The sequence below is a fragment of the Fonsecaea monophora genome (genome assembly GCF_001642475.1).
Source record: "Fonsecaea monophora strain CBS 269.37 chromosome Unknown Scaff91, whole genome shotgun sequence".
NCBI lineage: Eukaryota > Fungi > Ascomycota > Eurotiomycetes > Chaetothyriales > Herpotrichiellaceae > Fonsecaea > Fonsecaea monophora.
The window spans coordinates 95,801-112,613 of NW_019174022.1; the positions used below are offsets into that span (position 1 = coordinate 95,801).

The 16,813-nt window shown below is 52.2% G+C and overlaps 6 protein-coding genes across 6 annotated transcripts; 3 read left to right on the top strand and 3 right to left on the bottom strand.

Annotated features, from left to right (window-relative positions):
• Positions 1-98: 98 nt before the first annotated feature.
• AYO21_09357 (hypothetical protein) lies at positions 99-1,571 on the bottom strand (the record flags this gene model as incomplete). The annotated part of the gene is made up of 1 exon (XM_022659293.1): positions 99-1,571. The coding sequence occupies one exon, from the start codon at positions 1,569-1,571 to the stop codon at positions 99-101; it is 1,473 nt and encodes a 490-aa protein (XP_022508416.1).
• A 2,057-nt stretch (positions 1,572-3,628) lies between these two features.
• AYO21_09358 (hypothetical protein) lies at positions 3,629-5,439 on the top strand (the record flags this gene model as incomplete). Its single annotated transcript, XM_022659294.1, has 3 exons — positions 3,629-3,844; positions 3,907-4,736; positions 4,815-5,439. The coding sequence occupies 3 exons, from the start codon at positions 3,629-3,631 to the stop codon at positions 5,437-5,439; spliced, it is 1,671 nt and encodes a 556-aa protein (XP_022508417.1).
• An 886-nt stretch (positions 5,440-6,325) lies between these two features.
• Positions 6,326-6,851, top strand: AYO21_09359 (40S ribosomal protein S21; the record flags this gene model as incomplete). The annotated part of the gene is made up of 2 exons (XM_022659295.1): positions 6,326-6,357; positions 6,422-6,851. The coding sequence occupies 2 exons, from the start codon at positions 6,326-6,328 to the stop codon at positions 6,849-6,851; spliced, it is 462 nt and encodes a 153-aa protein (XP_022508418.1).
• A 911-nt stretch (positions 6,852-7,762) lies between these two features.
• AYO21_09360 (phenylalanine-tRNA ligase, alpha subunit) lies at positions 7,763-9,381 on the bottom strand (the record flags this gene model as incomplete). The annotated part of the gene is made up of 2 exons (XM_022659296.1): positions 7,763-7,856; positions 7,907-9,381. The coding sequence occupies 2 exons, from the start codon at positions 9,379-9,381 to the stop codon at positions 7,763-7,765; spliced, it is 1,569 nt and encodes a 522-aa protein (XP_022508419.1).
• A 401-nt stretch (positions 9,382-9,782) lies between these two features.
• AYO21_09361 (hypothetical protein) lies at positions 9,783-11,240 on the bottom strand (the record flags this gene model as incomplete). The annotated part of the gene is made up of 1 exon (XM_022659297.1): positions 9,783-11,240. One exon carries the CDS (start codon positions 11,238-11,240, stop codon positions 9,783-9,785), a length of 1,458 nt encoding a protein of 485 aa, XP_022508420.1.
• A 657-nt stretch (positions 11,241-11,897) lies between these two features.
• Positions 11,898-16,796, top strand: AYO21_09362 (hypothetical protein; the record flags this gene model as incomplete). Its single annotated transcript, XM_022659298.1, has 4 exons — positions 11,898-11,985; positions 12,034-12,458; positions 12,523-13,033; positions 14,032-16,796. The coding sequence occupies 4 exons, from the start codon at positions 11,898-11,900 to the stop codon at positions 16,794-16,796; spliced, it is 3,789 nt and encodes a 1,262-aa protein (XP_022508421.1).
• Between the last annotated feature and the right edge of the window lie 17 nt (positions 16,797-16,813).

The following is a 16,813-nucleotide window of genomic DNA, read 5'->3' on the forward strand; positions in this document are numbered from 1 at the left end:
CGAACAATGTGACAATGTACACATATACACGAAGAATCCTCAACGTGATCCTCCATCCTTCTCCTTTTCACCCCCAACAGGAATTATTTCATACAGAATCAATTAGCCTTGACCATCTCCAACGACTCCCCTATGCGGCCATACTTTGAAAAGATCAGATCGGCCAGGTAATAGGTGCGGCCTTTCCACGGGCCGCGGTCGCCCGTCTTGGGGAGGTCCTTCTCCGCGGCCTGGAGATAGGTGGAGTTGAGGTCGAGGAACTTGCGGGGCTGGATGGTGGCGTCGGCGTGCTTGCGCGGGACGACGGCGCCGACGGCCCTGCGGTCCATCATGCGGAGCAGGCGGGTGAGGAACAGCGAGGACGCGTCGGCGCCCAGCGTCCACGACGCGTTGGTGTAGCCGAGCAGGAAGGCCGCGTTGGGCAGGTCCTGCATCAGCACCATGTGCCACATCAGTTTGCCGGCCAGGTCGAAGGGCGCGCCGTCGACGGAGAGCTTGATGCCCCCGCCGAGGCGCAGCTTGAGCCCCGTCGCCGTCACGATGATGTCCGCGGGCAGCGTCTCGCCCGACGACCGCAGGCGGATCCCGTCGGCCTGCACGCCGTCGATCACGTCCGTCTTCACCTCGGCCTTGCCGTTGCGGAGGCTGGCGAAGAAGTCGCCGTCCGGGCAGAGGCACAGGCGCTGGTCCCACGGGTTGTAGCGGGGCGAGAAGTGCGGGTCGACCGTCAAGGTCTCGGGGATCTGTCCCTGCACGCCGCGCACGAGGAGCCGCTTCATCAGTTGTGGGAAGGTCCGGCAGAAGAGGTAGAAGAGCCGCGATTTGACGATCAGCCGGAGCCGCGTGAACAGCGACATGACCCTGGCCGGCAGGATCGAGGCGAAGATGGACTTGGACCTGTTGGGCATGGAGACGATGTACGACGGGCTGCGTTGCAGCATGGTCACTTTTGCGGCGGTCTTGGCCATCGACGGCACCAGCGTGATGGCCGTCGCGCCGCTACCGATGATGACCACCTTCCTGCCCGCGTAGTCGAGATCCTCGGGCCAGAATTGCGGGTGCACCACGGGCCCCTGGAACTGGTCGATCCCTGGGATGTCGGCCTTGAGCGGCTGTTCGTAGTCGTAGTAGCCCGTCCCGAAGATCAGGAATCTCGTCACAAAGGTCGTGACCGCGCCCTTGTACTCCACGGACAAGGTCCACAGCTTGTCGCGGGACGAGTACGCGGCCGAGAGGACCTTGTGGTGGAACAAGATGTGCCGGTCGATACCGAACATGCGCGCCGAGTCGTTCATGTACGCCTTGATGGCCGACGCCTCGGCGATGGGGTTGTCCTGGTTCCACGGGTGCCAGGCGAAGCCAAAGGTGAACAGGTCCGAGTCGGAGCGGATGCCGGGATATCGAAACAGGTCCCAGGTACCTCCCATCTCAGCCCGGCCTTCGAGGATGACATATTTGTGGTCTGGAAGTTGGGACTGGATCCGATACGCTGCGTTGATTCCAGATATGCCGGCGCCGATGATGAGGATATCGACGAAGTTCTCCCCTTCTTTGGCTGTGGGAACATGCATTGTGAATTGTATATCCACGGGGGAAAGAATCAGGTCACGACGACAAGATCACAAGGCAGGTAGAGATGAGAGAGACAAAACACACAAAACTCAATCAAATCATTTCTCTCCTCTATTTTCTTTTCACGGCTGCCTACCTACATATGTAGGCGGTATCCGCTTCTCCTTTATCATGTTTGAATCAGCTGCCCCAGAGGGGCGAGCCTGATGGTATTCTGGGCCGAGGCATAACGAACAGGCTATACAGCTCCAATGAGAAGGCGATGCATGGAATTGGGTGGTCGATGGCGAAAAAGGAGACTGGAGTCCGAGTAAGAGGGGAGCAAAAGATTAGTCGGAACAGGCCGGCAAATTGTGATCTGGAAGCAACACCTCATAACGCAGACACCAGGACCAGCAGCACCCAGTATTGCCGATGGTTAGCCACCAACAAGGTGGGCGCAAGAACAAGCAAGCACCAAAACGCCGCATCGCACGTGAAGCTTGGGGCTTCGTCGTAACCGAAATTGGAGCACCACCGAAGTGAGTGGCAAAACCAAAACCACAGCCACGAATCATTCCCTAATCAGGTCTTTTACCGAGACATCTACGCAGGGTTGATCTAGCTTACATGGGAAGGTTGGCCGTGGAGATGATGGATTAGACAAGGCCACCAATGATATGCTTGGAGTTGATCGGGACAATGTGGCGCCGGCTTGGTCTAACCTTTCCGAGTCAATGTAGAGGGGTTTCCCCAGATGGAATCTTGTGCCCCCTTCAATTCATCTTTTCGGAAGTAGTAAGGGTTTTTCCCGTTGTGGTGATACTGAGTGGCTCTCTATGCATGTGCTGTATCGCGACAGCCTTGTCACCACACCCCGGGAAATGGTCCCATCCTGGATAACATCTCTGCACGTAGGAGGGTTCTTACACTCTTGGGCGGCCATGTGCGAATTTCGAAGCATCCACCCCTCGAACCACTGCAAGGCTAGCCGCGATAATGTCAAGATGGGTTTTGCAGTGCTCTGCTCTTTTGCAGATCTCCATATGCCGTGTGTGCGAGACAGGATCACGAGGAATTTTCACGGCTGGGGCATTGACCCTGGTCGTATCATTCACCAAAAAGAGCATCGTCAAGAGGAAATGTGTACTTGGCCAATATTCGTCGCACTGCCATAAGCATAGGTAGAGATCTTGAACGCCGTTTGACTTGATAGAGGTATACGATATACCGACCGAGCGTGCACGAGCTTTTCTCCAAAATGCACGGATCCTCTTAGTCCGCTGGCGGGACTCGGGTTCCTCCACTCAATCGCCCTACGCCGACATCCCGATCGGGCAAGTTTCAATTGCCCGCCATATGCATCGGCGTTTACGGAGTAGTGCTGGGTTCGTTGTGCGTCGTATCGCCAGCCAACATAGACAGAGGTTGCAGAATGCGTCTCTTTTGTCCAATCCCGGAATGCCTCGGAGTTTAGGACAGTGGCCTACAATATCTGACACTGCAGAGATACACACACATTCTGCGTAAGCGAAGGCGTTTACGAGGACGCGATCGGTGGTCCCTGTTCCCCGGGCCTCCGTCTCTATGGGACTGTTGGTGCATATCTGGAAATATGGACATGGATTTTTCGTATGATGGTAGAAACGTATCTGTCAGACACGGTCTTGCCTGTCGTGAAAGAGCTGGAATGCAGAGTAGACAGCGATCTTCGACATCAAGGCCCACGGCACCCGTCGAAATACGAGGGAATGCGGGACCCGGTGTGTTTTTGTCCCGCCAACCTCCCCCCCACTGGGAATCTGCGGGGTTTGATACGAACCGCTATTCTGACCTCTGACCTTTGACCTCTCAGAATAATAGAGAAGGAGGACCAAGGCCTCGCTAGATAGGACTGGAAGATTACAAAGGTCCAACGTATTCGGACGTACTGTCCCTCGTATCTCGTATACCGTAGAGGGAATCCTTTACTGACGATGCGACGTGCAAGTAATAAGATATCTCTGTCGCCAGAGTCATGTAGGAACTCTTTTCACGTCGTGTCGACTTGGGGCCTTTGATTCTGTCTTGTCCCGCAATGGCCGTCAACATTCCCACGTCGCTACTGTTGATCTTCTCTGCAGCGTTGCAAGCTGTAGTCTTGGTTGCAGCAGCTCCCCAGTATTCCCCCGTGGACGGCTTCAATCCAGCCTTTCTCTGCTTTGCGCTCCTCAACTTTGCACTATGGTTCTTCTATCTAGTGTTCATTTATCCCAATTTCGTCAGCCCGCTTCGAGATCTGCCAATGGCCAAGGTACGTCTTGCACGAAATGTCGCGTCCAAGGCGCAGGCGGCAGCGTTGATACCGGCACGTAGGGCGCTTTACCCATCATCGGCCACGCCTGGTCCCAGTTCAAGGCTCCGCGAGGAGGCGACTATCAGAGATTTACCCGCGAAATTCCCAATGACGGGCTCATTCGCCTCAAGGGATTCTTGAACGCCGACCAAGTATTGGTGACGAGTCCCAAGGCACTGGCTGAGATCCTCGTCACCCGATCGTACGACTTCCCCAAACCCGACAAGGACCGTACCTTTCTCCGTCAGTTGATCGGGGACGGCCTGGTCGTGGCCGAGGGCGAGCAGCACAAACACCAGCGCAAGCACAGCATGCCCAGCTTCGCTTTCCGACAGATCAAACTGCTGTACAATGTGTTTTGGGAGAAGTCCGTCAAGATGACTCAGGTGATCGATGCCGAGGCCTTTGGGCCAGATCGTGGCCACGGAGGCGCCGAGAACCTGCCGCCTGGGGCGATTGATATTGAGTATTACGCACCGAAAACAACGTTGGACATCATCGGCGTGGCAGGCCTGGGCCGGAATTTCAACACGTTAGGCAATTCGGACGACGAGATGGTCAAATTGTATGACCAGCTGGTCCATCCTTCCGTGGGCCGGCAAATCCACGCGGCAGTGGCCTTGCTCGTTAGCAACAAGCTTGCATCTTTGCTCTGTCGTCCCGTCGCTCACCAATATGATAGCCTCAATGCCCAATTGAGACTTATATGCAGGCAGTTTGTGCGCGAAAAGCGGGAAAGGATGAAGGGTTCACAAGACCAATCCGTCGATACCCTTGCCTCGCTGATCAAGGCAAACATATTCTCGGATGAAGAGCTTGTAGACCAGCTTTTGACCATCATAGCAGCTGGGTAAGTGTGACTTTGTCTCTCTTCCGAAAAGCCTGCGGATGTCCCGCCAGGTAATTGAGCACTAACGTTAGCATTCAGCCATGAAACAACCTCCTCGAGTTTCACATGGGTAACATATCTTCTTGCGCTTCATCCCGACATCCAGTCCCGCCTCCGCGCAGAGATTCACGCTGCAATCCCGAATGGATTCTCCACTGTTGATCCCCAGGATACGACCATAGCCTCGGTGCTTGAGTCGCTGCCCCTTCTCAACGGCGTGTGCAGCGAAAGCCTCCGCGTCTTGCCAGCTGTGCCGGTCACGATGAGAACAACTAAGCGAGACACTACCTTGATAGGCCACCCAGTTGCCGCGGGCACCAAGTTCATCATGGCTCCGTGGGCAGTCAACAACGATCCTGAATTATGGGGTCCCGATGCCCAAGAGTTCCGGCCGGAGAGATGGATTGACCCCGAAACCGGAAAGCCGAACCAGACGGGGGGCGCGTCGACCAACTATGCCATCTTAACATTCCTCCACGGACAGCGAAGTTGTATTGGACAGAACTTTGCACGGGCAGAGCTGAGGGCACTGGTGGCGGCATTTGTTGGAGCCTTTGAATGGGCTCTTCTCCACCCAGAGGAAGAAGTGGTTCCTGCCGGCATCGTGACATCGAAACCAAGAGATGGTCTCGTAGTGACGCTCAAGAGGGTAAAGCCATGGTAGAGGAGCGTTGGGACAGCTCCATAATGCTCAGCATTCGTGATCGTTAGTTCACCCATCTTTCCGGTAGGAGTTTCTCTGCGGTATCATCCACAGCTTAATGGTCTTCAAAAGCAGGGGGTCAGTCTGAGTAGGCTCCGGCCTGTGTTTTCCTGGTACATAGGTAGGCCGCTTCTGGCATCAAACACCATCGTACACAAGGCTAGGAAAGGACAGTCTGATTAGACTTCAGATACCAAAGATCCTCTGGAGTTTGCGGCGCCTTGGCACCTTATGCGTCTTTTTCTGCTTATGTATGACCCTGGGTCTGGAAAACCTCGCCTGAGCCTCGATGGGCCTGCAGCGTGATTCCCCAGTCAAAGCCATTAGACTTTCCAGGCTTGGGAACGAGTGAAGGCATGCCTGCGCCCTGTCCACTGAGCAAGCCGTCACTCACCACTCGTGCAGCTGCGGGTGTTGTCGATACCGATCTTGTGGAGGCACTTAACATAGAAATACCGAGAGTTTGCTTATAGCACGTCGTAAAGGTACATTCGATGTCACAACACTTTGGTGTAGTCAAGGTGCACCTTGTAGTCCGAGAGAATATTGTACGCCTGTATACGCATCCTAACTTCGCTTTTGGGAATTTAGCCCGCAGTAACAGTACGGCGAGTTCTATTTGGTGACAGATGCAGATATCTTGGCAGATCGGAGTCGCAGGCTCCGACCCACGCAAAGCGCACATTTCTCAATTATTTTCCCCGCCGCAGCCATTGTCGACGAGATTGAATAAAAGATCCCTTAGCAACTACGACTTCGACGACCTCACCTCAACCTACCGTACCTTACACACCCTCCCTTGTTACAAGAGAAAAGTACTTCGGTCCTAGCACCAAATTCAAGCATCATGGAGAACGAAAAGGGCGAAATCGTCGATCTGTAAGGCTTTTCCACACCAACGTTTTCTCACCTACTTTCTACTCTCTACCTCTCGCTGTGTGAGAGACGGGAAAGAGAAATCTGATTCTCATACGCACATGTTACTCCTGAGCCCAATTTACACGGGGATACCAAAAGGTCTTTTGCGCATGCGCCAAAATGATCACGCCCAGTCCCTAGACTCATCTCGTCCTTTCTCCCATTTCCCTTTGTTCACTGTTTCGAATTTCAAAGTGCTAACACCCCATCTTCAATACAGCTACGTCCCCCGCAAATGCAGCGCGACGAACCGCATCATCAAGGCCAAGGACCACGCCAGCGTGCAGATCTCGGTGGGCAAGGTCGACGAGAACGGGCGGTACACGGGCGAGAACCAGGTGTACGCGCTGTGCGGGTTCGTGCGGTCCCGGGCCGAGAGCGACGACAGCTTGAACCGACTGGCGCAGAAGGACGGGTTTCTCAAGAGTGTCTGGAGCGCGCAAGCCACGAGATAAGCGGACACGATGGCTGAGGGGAGGAGATAGCGAAGATCAGGGAAGACAGAGGAGGTGAACAGAGGATGAAGATGCGCACGAGGAGACATATTGTGTATGGGAGTGGGCGTACGTGGTTGAAGTGAGGAAGGAGGACTCGATCGAGATTCCTGGCCTGGTCGATCATCGAATTACTCTTCTCGGTCGAGCGACGCACACAGCTACGCCGGAGGACACGATGGTTTGATTGTGGGGGTCGGTGACGGTTATTGCTATGCATGTCATCCATTCCACGACAGGAGAAGTACCCTGCTTCACTTTGCTTGGTCGCAAGAAACGGACATGGTGCACTCTGCACGACCAGCATCAATAGAAAAATGCAAAACGGGACGAAAGGTTCCCCCAGAAATACACTATTCAAAACATCATCAATCATCATTGTTTTACGTGTTCCCCCCCCCCTTCCTCCTTCATGACACAGGCATGGGGGAGTTCTCTATGTATGGCTCCTCGGAAATGGACGGAGAATGTGCCACCCGTATCTGTGCTCTGACTCTCAATCTCGGAATAATAAAATCACAGCTCTTCAGAAGGCGGTATTTATGGCTTAATCTTCGGCTGTTGTATGTACGATTTTTTTTATCTCTACTTCCCCAGTCATGGCAGATTGAGTCTGAGGAAGCCTTGATGTGCCGGTTGAAAAAATTCGAAAGGAAAAGAAGAGGCTTCAACACAAGGGGAGAAAGGAAAATAGAAGTGAGGCAGCTCAAGGGAAAGAGCGAGAAGAATTCAACGGGGTATCATTTCTAGCCTTCTCTTTGCGGAATCTAGAACTTTTTGTAAGGGATGCCTCTTTTCAATGGCAACATATCTTGAGCGCGTAGGATTCGTAAGTCTTCGTACATGCTGAGTTGTCGCCTGTGATCGGCTCTCTAGTCTTTGTGTAAGCGGACAGCAGGATTCTGTTCAATGAAGTTGAGATCGACTTTATGTCCCAAAAGCTCTCGGATATTGTTGACGCCGTACCTGTTCAAAGACATTAGCATACCCTCAAGACCAAAGGATCGAAAACTCACTTGATCATGGTCGGTCGCTCCAAACTCAAGCCCCAACCATATATCCGCATATCTTTGGGTAAACCCATTGGCTCCAACATTTCTGGCCGGAACATGCCACTGTTTCCGATTTCCACCCACTTCTTCAATCCCTCGTGGTAGCTGAAGATCTCCATGCTCGGCTCCGTGTAAGGATTGTACGCAGGCTTGAATCGCAGGTTTCTGATACCCATCTTACCGAAGAAGACCTCCATGAAACCAATCAAGCCGCCCAGTGTCAGACCCCAGTCGGCAATTACGCCTTCGACTTGGTGGAATTCTGCAAGATGCGTTTGATCAACCGTCTCGTTTCGGAAGACTCTGTCGATAGAGAAGTATCGCGCCGGCCGAGGGTTTAGAGCGAGTTTGTGAAGCATGTATGCAGAAATTGCCGTGGTGTGAGTTCGCATGACTAGTCGCAAAGACTCGTCTTCAGACCACGGATATCTGTAGCCTATCGAGCCGAACTTTCCGTTTTCATGCACGGCACGAACATCATCCCAGTACTTCTTGAAGTCCGGGCCCTTTTCCTTCGACTTTGTCCTCTTATGGGAAGGTGAAGGTATAGATTTCTCTCCGGGAGCCGGAGGTTCTGGATCTGCTCGAGGAGGATCGGCTCTGATGGGATCTGAGATGTAAAAGGTGTCTTGTAGGTCGCGAGCAGGATGTTGTTGAGGGACAAAAAGAGAATCAAAATTCCAGAAACCAGTTTCCACATAGCGATTTGTTGGCATCTCCTCAAAACCCATCTCGAAGAAGATCTCTCTGAATTCTTGACGCACTTTGTTGAGAGGGTGAAGAGCTCCGGATGGCGTGGGTGCGCCTTTGGCCTTGAAGTTATATGGTTTCAACTGCACGGTCTTCCAGGCGCCAGACGCCAGCATTTCTGCAGTCAGATCTGCCTCTTCCTTGACAAATTCAGTCGAGAATTTAGGGCCTTTGGAAATCTTAAAGGCGACCGTTTTCTGTTCTACCACATATTTCCTCTTCCTGAAGTCTGCCACGACTTTGGGGTTGTCTAAGGCCTTCCCGGATTGGATCTGTCGTAATTGTTCTTGTACCTCGTCCTGGATCTTGTCCGCAGTCGCCTTGAGAGTGTCCCCGTCTTTCTTGATCCACTTGAGCTTGAAGGCATCGCCCGAGCCGAACTTGGCCACGTTTGCGTCGCCCACGGCTGCGGGTAAATCTTTGATCTTCAATCCCTCCAATGCGGATCGAACTGCCTCGAAAACTCTTGCGCCGTTGCTCCCATTTTCTGCAATATCTTGGCCTTCTTTTGTCAGAACAAGTTCCAACCGATCAATCTGCTCTGCTTCAATGAAGTCTCTCGACCGTAATTTGTCGACAGCGGATTTGACACTGACAAAGGTGGCATTGGGAAAGGCTTCCGATGTGATGACAGGACCATTTGCGGAGTTCAGTACTTCAAGCACTTTCGGGGTCAAATCTTCTGCCATGGTTGCGTCCGGCCGGGGGAACGTAGTTGTCGGACAGCAAGGGTAAGAGGAAGAGCAGTTACGAAACAAAATATTATGGATGGTGCTCACTAGACTCTGACTCCAAGTTACCGAGTAGAGAGAAATGACTCCAAAATGCGGCCGGTGGGTCTAATCTTGATTCGTCCAGAGACTCATGCCGCTTTAGCAGTTCAACATCACATACATGCCTCAGCCTCGCTTAAAGACCAGGGAGATCGATGACTTTGGGTTATATGATAGATGTATCGTTGCAAAGCGTCATGCCCCAGTGAGGAAATGCACTCCTCTATCGCTACAGTTATTCCAGCCTCTTTGGTAATCTATGAACTCTATCCACGAACAAGAACCACGGATACATGTGCCTTACATGAGTCTGGTTTTCAGACATTCCTCTGGCCTTCCATTTCAGACGGCGAGTTGTGCTCGCGTCTCTGCCTCCAGGCATCCCCAAACATGATTTGGACCAGAGCAAGACCACCCAGTACGAGCATGATACCCGTTAATAAGGTAAAGGTCCAGCCGACATGAATGCTGTTGATCAGAGGCCCAACCACAGCAGTTCCGCCAGCTCCTAAGAGACAGCGAACGAGATTTAAGGAAGCCGTGGCTGAGGCACTCTGAGTATGGTGGATGTCGACGAGGTAGGTCGAGATCACGCTTTGGAGAGAGATGGCTGCCCAGCCCAAAACAAAAAAACAGATAATGGGCACAGAGATATGAACACCTTGGTCGACGGTCCACCCAAAAATCAGCACTGACACACATTCAAGTGCACTCCAGAGCCAGACAGTCCTTAGCCGAGCCTTTTCAATGGGCATGCGCTGTTCATCGCCGCCATACTTGCGTAGAATCCGCCTGTAATCATAGTCCAGGAATCTACCGACCAGAACGGTGCCGATGATGGACCCAGCTCCGTTGGCCAGGAAGATGAGACCAACTTGGATTTCTGAAGTATGATATTTCTGTTTGACGAGCACGGAAACGGCGGTGAGAACCATTTGCCACGCTGCGTAGTGGACCGCAACATAAAAGATAGCACAAAAGGTATTCCAGTGGAAGAGAATCTTTGCTGGACCCAGAAAATCGGTTCGTTTCGGCGCGGGTTTCTCGCCCTCTGCGGAGGGGTTGGTGTCTTGCCTGAAGTGCTTCTTTCTCTGATACAGTGCAAGAGGGGACATGGCATATCGCTTTGGCTCTTCCGCTCCATTTCCCACCATGGACCTCAATGTCTCAGGCAGGACAAGGACAATGACAAGGACACAGGCCCCCCCATAGATAGTCAGAAACCAAAACACTGATCTCCAGCCCATCTTGTCCGATAAGACACCACCAATAACAGGGCCGATGGCGACCGGCATCAAAAGTCCTCCTTGGAAAATACCCATATAACCAGCTCTTTCTTCCCTCGTTGTAATGTCGCCAAGGACTCCAGCACCTAATGCAATGGTGCTAGCACTTCCGGTACTTTGGACACAACGAAGAACCAACAGTTGCGCGTAGTTTCGTGTCTCTGCCAACCCGATACACGCTCCAAGAAATACGACGAGAGTGCAGATATAGGTAATGCGGCGGCCTTTGGTATCGGACAACGAGCCCCAGAGGGTAGGCGACAAGCCTTGAAATATCAAGTAGCATGTCACGGTGAGGTTGATGAGGCTGGTACTGACTGACAAGTCATCGGCGATTTGAGGAAGGGCAGGAAAGTAGATATTCGACGCAAAGCCAGAAAGTGTAGCCGCAAATGAAATAATGGTGACAATGAGGGCTTTTTGTGAAAGTGTGAAGATTGTGTAAGGTTTGGAGGACTCAACCTGTGTCATAGCTTCGGATTGAGACATTTTGAACCTGTTGTTAGAGGAAAACAGCATGCTGCTCGGGTGCCGACTGTCTATATATGCCTGTGGAAGTATCGAGCCACACCCTGGTCGGTGTGGACAGGGATGTTCGGAGTTCCGACACCGGAGGCAAGCAGGGAGATTCGACAAGACATTCGCAACGCCATCGGGGGGAATACCGCAATGATGTCGTCTGGAGCATATTTACATACTTTCCTAGGCTCACCTGGTGAATCCCATCGTCGCCAAATGGTCAAAAGACCGAACCCCTAATGGCGGTATCGACATGTCCTGACTTGGAGGTGATGAGCTCCAGGTCCGAAATTTGATCATTGGAAGTCGGGTCAACGTAGCCCTTGGCTGACTATTGGATTGGTGAGCTTTGGACTGAATGAAATAGGGTATGAATTACTGATTCGCGACAGAGAGGTTGTCGCAAGACCAAGTGTATGTTCGGATGGCACAGCAAGATATGGATGAATAGAGTGGGCGAGGATAGATCAAGTCCAAAAAGCAACTTAGCCGAGAATACGTCTAGGGAGCTATTCCAAAACAGGCAAAGCGCGTCATCTCATTACGCTCACTCCATCTTCGGGATCCTCGACGCCTCTTCACTTCCTCTACTTCGTAGTTCCAGGCGAAGCCGGTCTCCCTCTGGCCATGAGTCCGAAGGATTCTCTACCCAGGAAAAAGTCCTGCAATCATTGCTACAGATCGAAAGTGCGGTGTGACCTCAAGAGACCGTCTTGTACGAGGTGTAGCAATCGAAGCCTGGATTGCACCTACGTTGATGCAGGGCTTGTCGACCACATCGCCGTCCTTCAGCCTTCACCAGCCACCACCGATGGAGCCGGACTCTCGCCTCAAATTGCCGCAGATCTGGTCAGCGCCGACCCGCTGGATTTCGAAAACATCCATCTGATGTGCACAGTGGATGAACACAAAATCCGCGGACGCTGGCTGGAGAGCCTCCTGCCTTCTATGGATCAGAGGCCGAAGCCTTATCATGCGTCTACGATGGCTTTCGTCACGCGCATCTTCAAGTCATATCCCAAAATGTTTCTGACCGACAATCTTCCTCCTTTCATTCACTGGTCTCAAATTGCATATGGCATTGCTGAACCGTTAGCAAATTGCGTGGAAATAGCACGCATGTGGGTGGGACAGACCCCTGAAAGCGCAGCCATGGTCCAAGAAATCATCGGACAGGAAATGTCGCGGGTATTTCAAAAGGCACGTACAATCTTCTTCAAATCTGGTTTCGAGGCTGAAATGAAGCAACCAGCGTGCATTTTCGGGTCACTTGGAGCTTTTGGCCATATTACAGGTCTATCTTCTCTACACCATCATGCTCTTCTCCTCGGCCAATGCTGCGAGCTTGGTAGAACAAGATATCATGATCAAACTCCAAGACTTAGCAGGTGACGTCGCAAGTAGAGGGACCCTTTGTCCTGCCGAGACAAATGGCAGTCGACCTGACTGGGAATCGTGGATTGTCGCTTCCACGAAAAGAAGGACACTATTCGCTACCTGTTTACTTGACAACCTGGTCAACTTCACCGTGGGCACTCCATCTTTTGTTGCTGTAGAGCTTGCAGGCCTCCCAGCTCCGGCGAGCAAAACTCTCTGGAATGCGCGCGATCGTCGATCGTGGAACACAGCTTATAACCAACAACTGGGCCTCTGGTGCGATGGCGAGCTTCTCATCAACGATCTCTGGCCATATCCTGGACCAGATCCAGCACAGGTGCGACAGAAAAAGATAGATGATTGGCTGGCATCCGTGGACGAATTTGGTATGATGGTATATGCCGTGACCTCTCATACATACACTTGACGACTACTTTCCTAATGCCCTCAAGACTGGATTCGGGTATTGTGTTTTATGGGTAGTTTCTCTTGCGGAAACACCAGCTGCTCAATAGAGCCAGTCTTTGTGTCGTGATGAGCCGCGGAATAAGGAGAGCAACTGGTCTTTTGCGAGCCCGCCGCGTGTGACTTCTACACAAACAAATGGTGCCGTCTGACAAAGCCGGCGCTTGACAAAATACTCGAAGAGGAGCTTTGGGCCGACCAATTGTCATTTGGACTCCATGGATATGGAGGACTGCCAGCTGATCGTGAGGTGCCGGGGAACCGCCTGCACGAAAAACTATCAGATGAGACATGCATCAGCTTGGATCAGGGTGCATTCGTGCATGTGGCGGCCGCTTGGGTATGCTATGTGTTTGGTCACAAATATGTGAATCACCAAATTAAATGGGATCTAGATAAGCTTGGTCTAAGAAAGGCGGAGATTGTGGAAAAGGATATGCTTCTGCACTGTGGCGGCAGTAGTACCAAGAACGTTTTCACATGTCTTCAATGTCGTCTTTACCCCTTCAAAAAGGTGGCCTGACCCGGAAGAGAGTTACAGTGGTGCCAATATCCTGTCCGCTGGCATGTGAATGTAGATAAACACATGCATGCAATGGGGAGCTCTGCGGTCGAGGGCGTGGGACATGAATGGATGTTTGTGGTGGAGTTGGCAAGAGAAGCTTTTTGAGGTGGTCACGTGATAACGCAACTAATGTGAGTCATCTCGGAGGACCTTCCTCTTTAGTCTTATCGTTATCGTCACTATCGATACAGGGTCATGAGCGGTCGATGGGGTGTCCCGCCAGCCCGCCTGCGCAGCCACTCAGCGCCGCAAATTGTTGAGCTTCTATTGTCACAGTCACTTTTTTATTCCCTGCGATTTTCTCCCCTCACTCCACGTTTTACATTTTGTGTCCGCGACACTCAAACCCAACAGCTTGGTTCCTAGACATGGGTACTGGACTCTTGGTTTCGGTCGATCCAGAGGACATTCTCAAGAAAGAGGTCGACGGTCTCACTCTTGACCAAGTTGCCTACCTGGGCCATTGTCTCATCGAAGTCACCCCCGAGACCTTCGACTCCAATCTTGCTTTCCTGCGCCGCAATTTTTCCAGGCTCGACATATACCTTGATGTTCGAAAACTGAAGAGTTGGGACAATGTCATTGACATTCTCAATAATGGAGCGTCCAAAATCTTCGTCACCTTTGAGCAACTAAAGGCTCTGTCGCAAGAGCCTACCATTTCGGCCGACCGCCTTGTGTTGACGATTTCCCTTGTCAATCCCAAAACAGATATCGCAAAACTTAAGGCCTTTATCGATGACAATCCAAGATGGAAGACCGCGGAATGGGCATTCGATGGTGACAAAGGAAACGAGCATGTGGATGATGTGTTGAAAGAGCTGGATAATTATCCTCCAAGTCACGATCAGACGATATTCGTCTCCGTTGCAAGCGAGACTGAAGGGAGAAACTTGCTGCACGAATACCCCGGAAATGCTCTGATTGTCTCTTCTAAAAAATTGACCTTCGACCCTTCCAAGGACGAAAACAAGAGCCTGATTCCTGCTGTGGAGCTGATTCTCGCCGGGGCCACCGCGGATCGAAAGACAGGCCTTTACGCAACTACGGTGGTTGATGAGCGGGGCGTTGCGCTGGGCCTGGTCTGGAGCAGCAGAGAAAGTATCGCCGAAGCCCTCAAAACAGGAACAGGCGTTTACCAAAGTCGAAAACGGGGGCTATGGCACAAGGGTGCCTCTAGCGGAGACATCCAGGAACTCATCAGTATCGGCTTTGATTGCGACAAGGACTGCTTGATCTTCAGGGTCCATCAGAAAGGACAGGGCTTCTGCCATCTGAGAACTATGTCATGCTGGGGCAAGGTTTCTGGGCTCTCTAGACTACAACGTACACTACAACAACGTAAGATTGATGCACCTGAAGGCTCTTACACCGCTCGGCTTTTCAACGACCCGAAACTTGTCAATGCCAAAATCAAGGAAGAAGCAGATGAGCTTTGCGCAGCTACTACAAAGGAAGAGATTGCCTCGGAAGCAGCCGATCTGCTCTACTTTGCTCTTGCTCGATGTATCGCCGCGGACGTTACTTTGGAAGATATCGAGAAGAACCTTGACCTGAAGAGTCTGAAAGTGAAGAGACGAAAAGGCGACGCAAAGCCCCAGTACGTTGAGGAGACGCCTGTCGCTGAAAAGCCACCGCCCACGACCAACGGCGTCGACGGCCACAAAGATGAAGAAGTCAAAGAAGCCGCATCTGTGCCAAAAGGACCTTCGGATCCTGCTGGTAAGACCGAAACTGGTCGCATACAATTGACGCGGTTTTCGACATCGCAAGCTTTCTCGGACGATATTCTAAAAGCTGCCTTACAACGACCTTCGCAAAAGTCGAACGAGAAAATCATGTCTCTGGTTCATCCCATTATTGCTGATGTTCGTGCCAATGGCGACTCTGCTGTTCTAAAATATACCCACAGGTTTGAGAAAGCCACCGCTCTGAAATCCCCTGTACTAAAAGCACCTTTTCCTGAGTCTCTTATGCAACTTCCCGAAGAGACCATCAAAGCGATCAATACTTCGTACGATAATATCCTCAAATTCCATGCCGCCCAGAAACCGTCAGCACCACTGGTAGTGGAGACAATGCCGGGGGTGACCTGCTCTCGGTTTTCGAGACCGATCGAGAAAGTTGGTTTATACATTCCCGGCGGAACAGCGGTTCTGCCTTCCACGGCGCTGATGCTCGGTGTCCCAGCAATGGCTGCAGGATGCAAGAACATCGTCCTCGCATCGCCACCGAGATCTGACGGCACACTCACACCAGAAATCGTATACATTGCGCACAAGGTGGGAGCAGAAGCCATTGTTCTAGCAGGCGGTGCCCAGGCTATCGCTGCCATGGCCTATGGGACGGAATCTGTCACCAAGGTCGATAAAATTCTCGGGCCTGGGAATCAGTTTGTCACGGCTGCGAAAATGATCGTCAGCAATGATACCTCCGCCGCAGTATCAATTGACATGCCAGCTGGCCCATCTGAAGTGCTCGTTGTGGCGGACAAGACAGCCGATCCCGCATTTGTTGCCAGTGACCTGCTCAGTCAAGCCGAACACGGCACAGACAGTCAAGTAGTCCTGATTGCTGTTGACCTGACGGAGGAGCAGCTCCAAGCGATCGAAGACGAAGTGCACAAGCAGGCGCATGAACTCCCACGAGTGGATATTGTTCGGGGAGCCATCGAACACAGTGTGACCATCTCTGTGAAGACTCTCACAGAGGCTTTGAAGTGGTCGAATTACTATGCACCTGAACACCTCATCCTACAAATCGCTGATCCCCGCGCCGTACTACCCGATGTCCAGAACGCAGGTTCCGTGTTCCTTGGAGGCTGGACGCCCGAGTCGGTTGGCGATTACTCTGCTGGCGTGAACCACAGCTTGCCAACATACGGCTATGCGAAGCAATACAGCGGTGTCAACCTCGGAAGTTTCATGAAGAACATCACCAGCAGCGAAGTCACAGAGCAGGGTGTTGGGGAGGTCGGCTATGCAGTGATGGAGCTTGCACGATGTGAAGGCCTCGACGCCCATCGACGAGCCATGGAGATTCGTCTAGAGAAGCTCGGACTGATTAAGAAGAACAGCCTGCAGACAGCCAATGCTCCTGTTGAGGGTTCAAAAAGCTGATTCAGAGGCCAAGAACC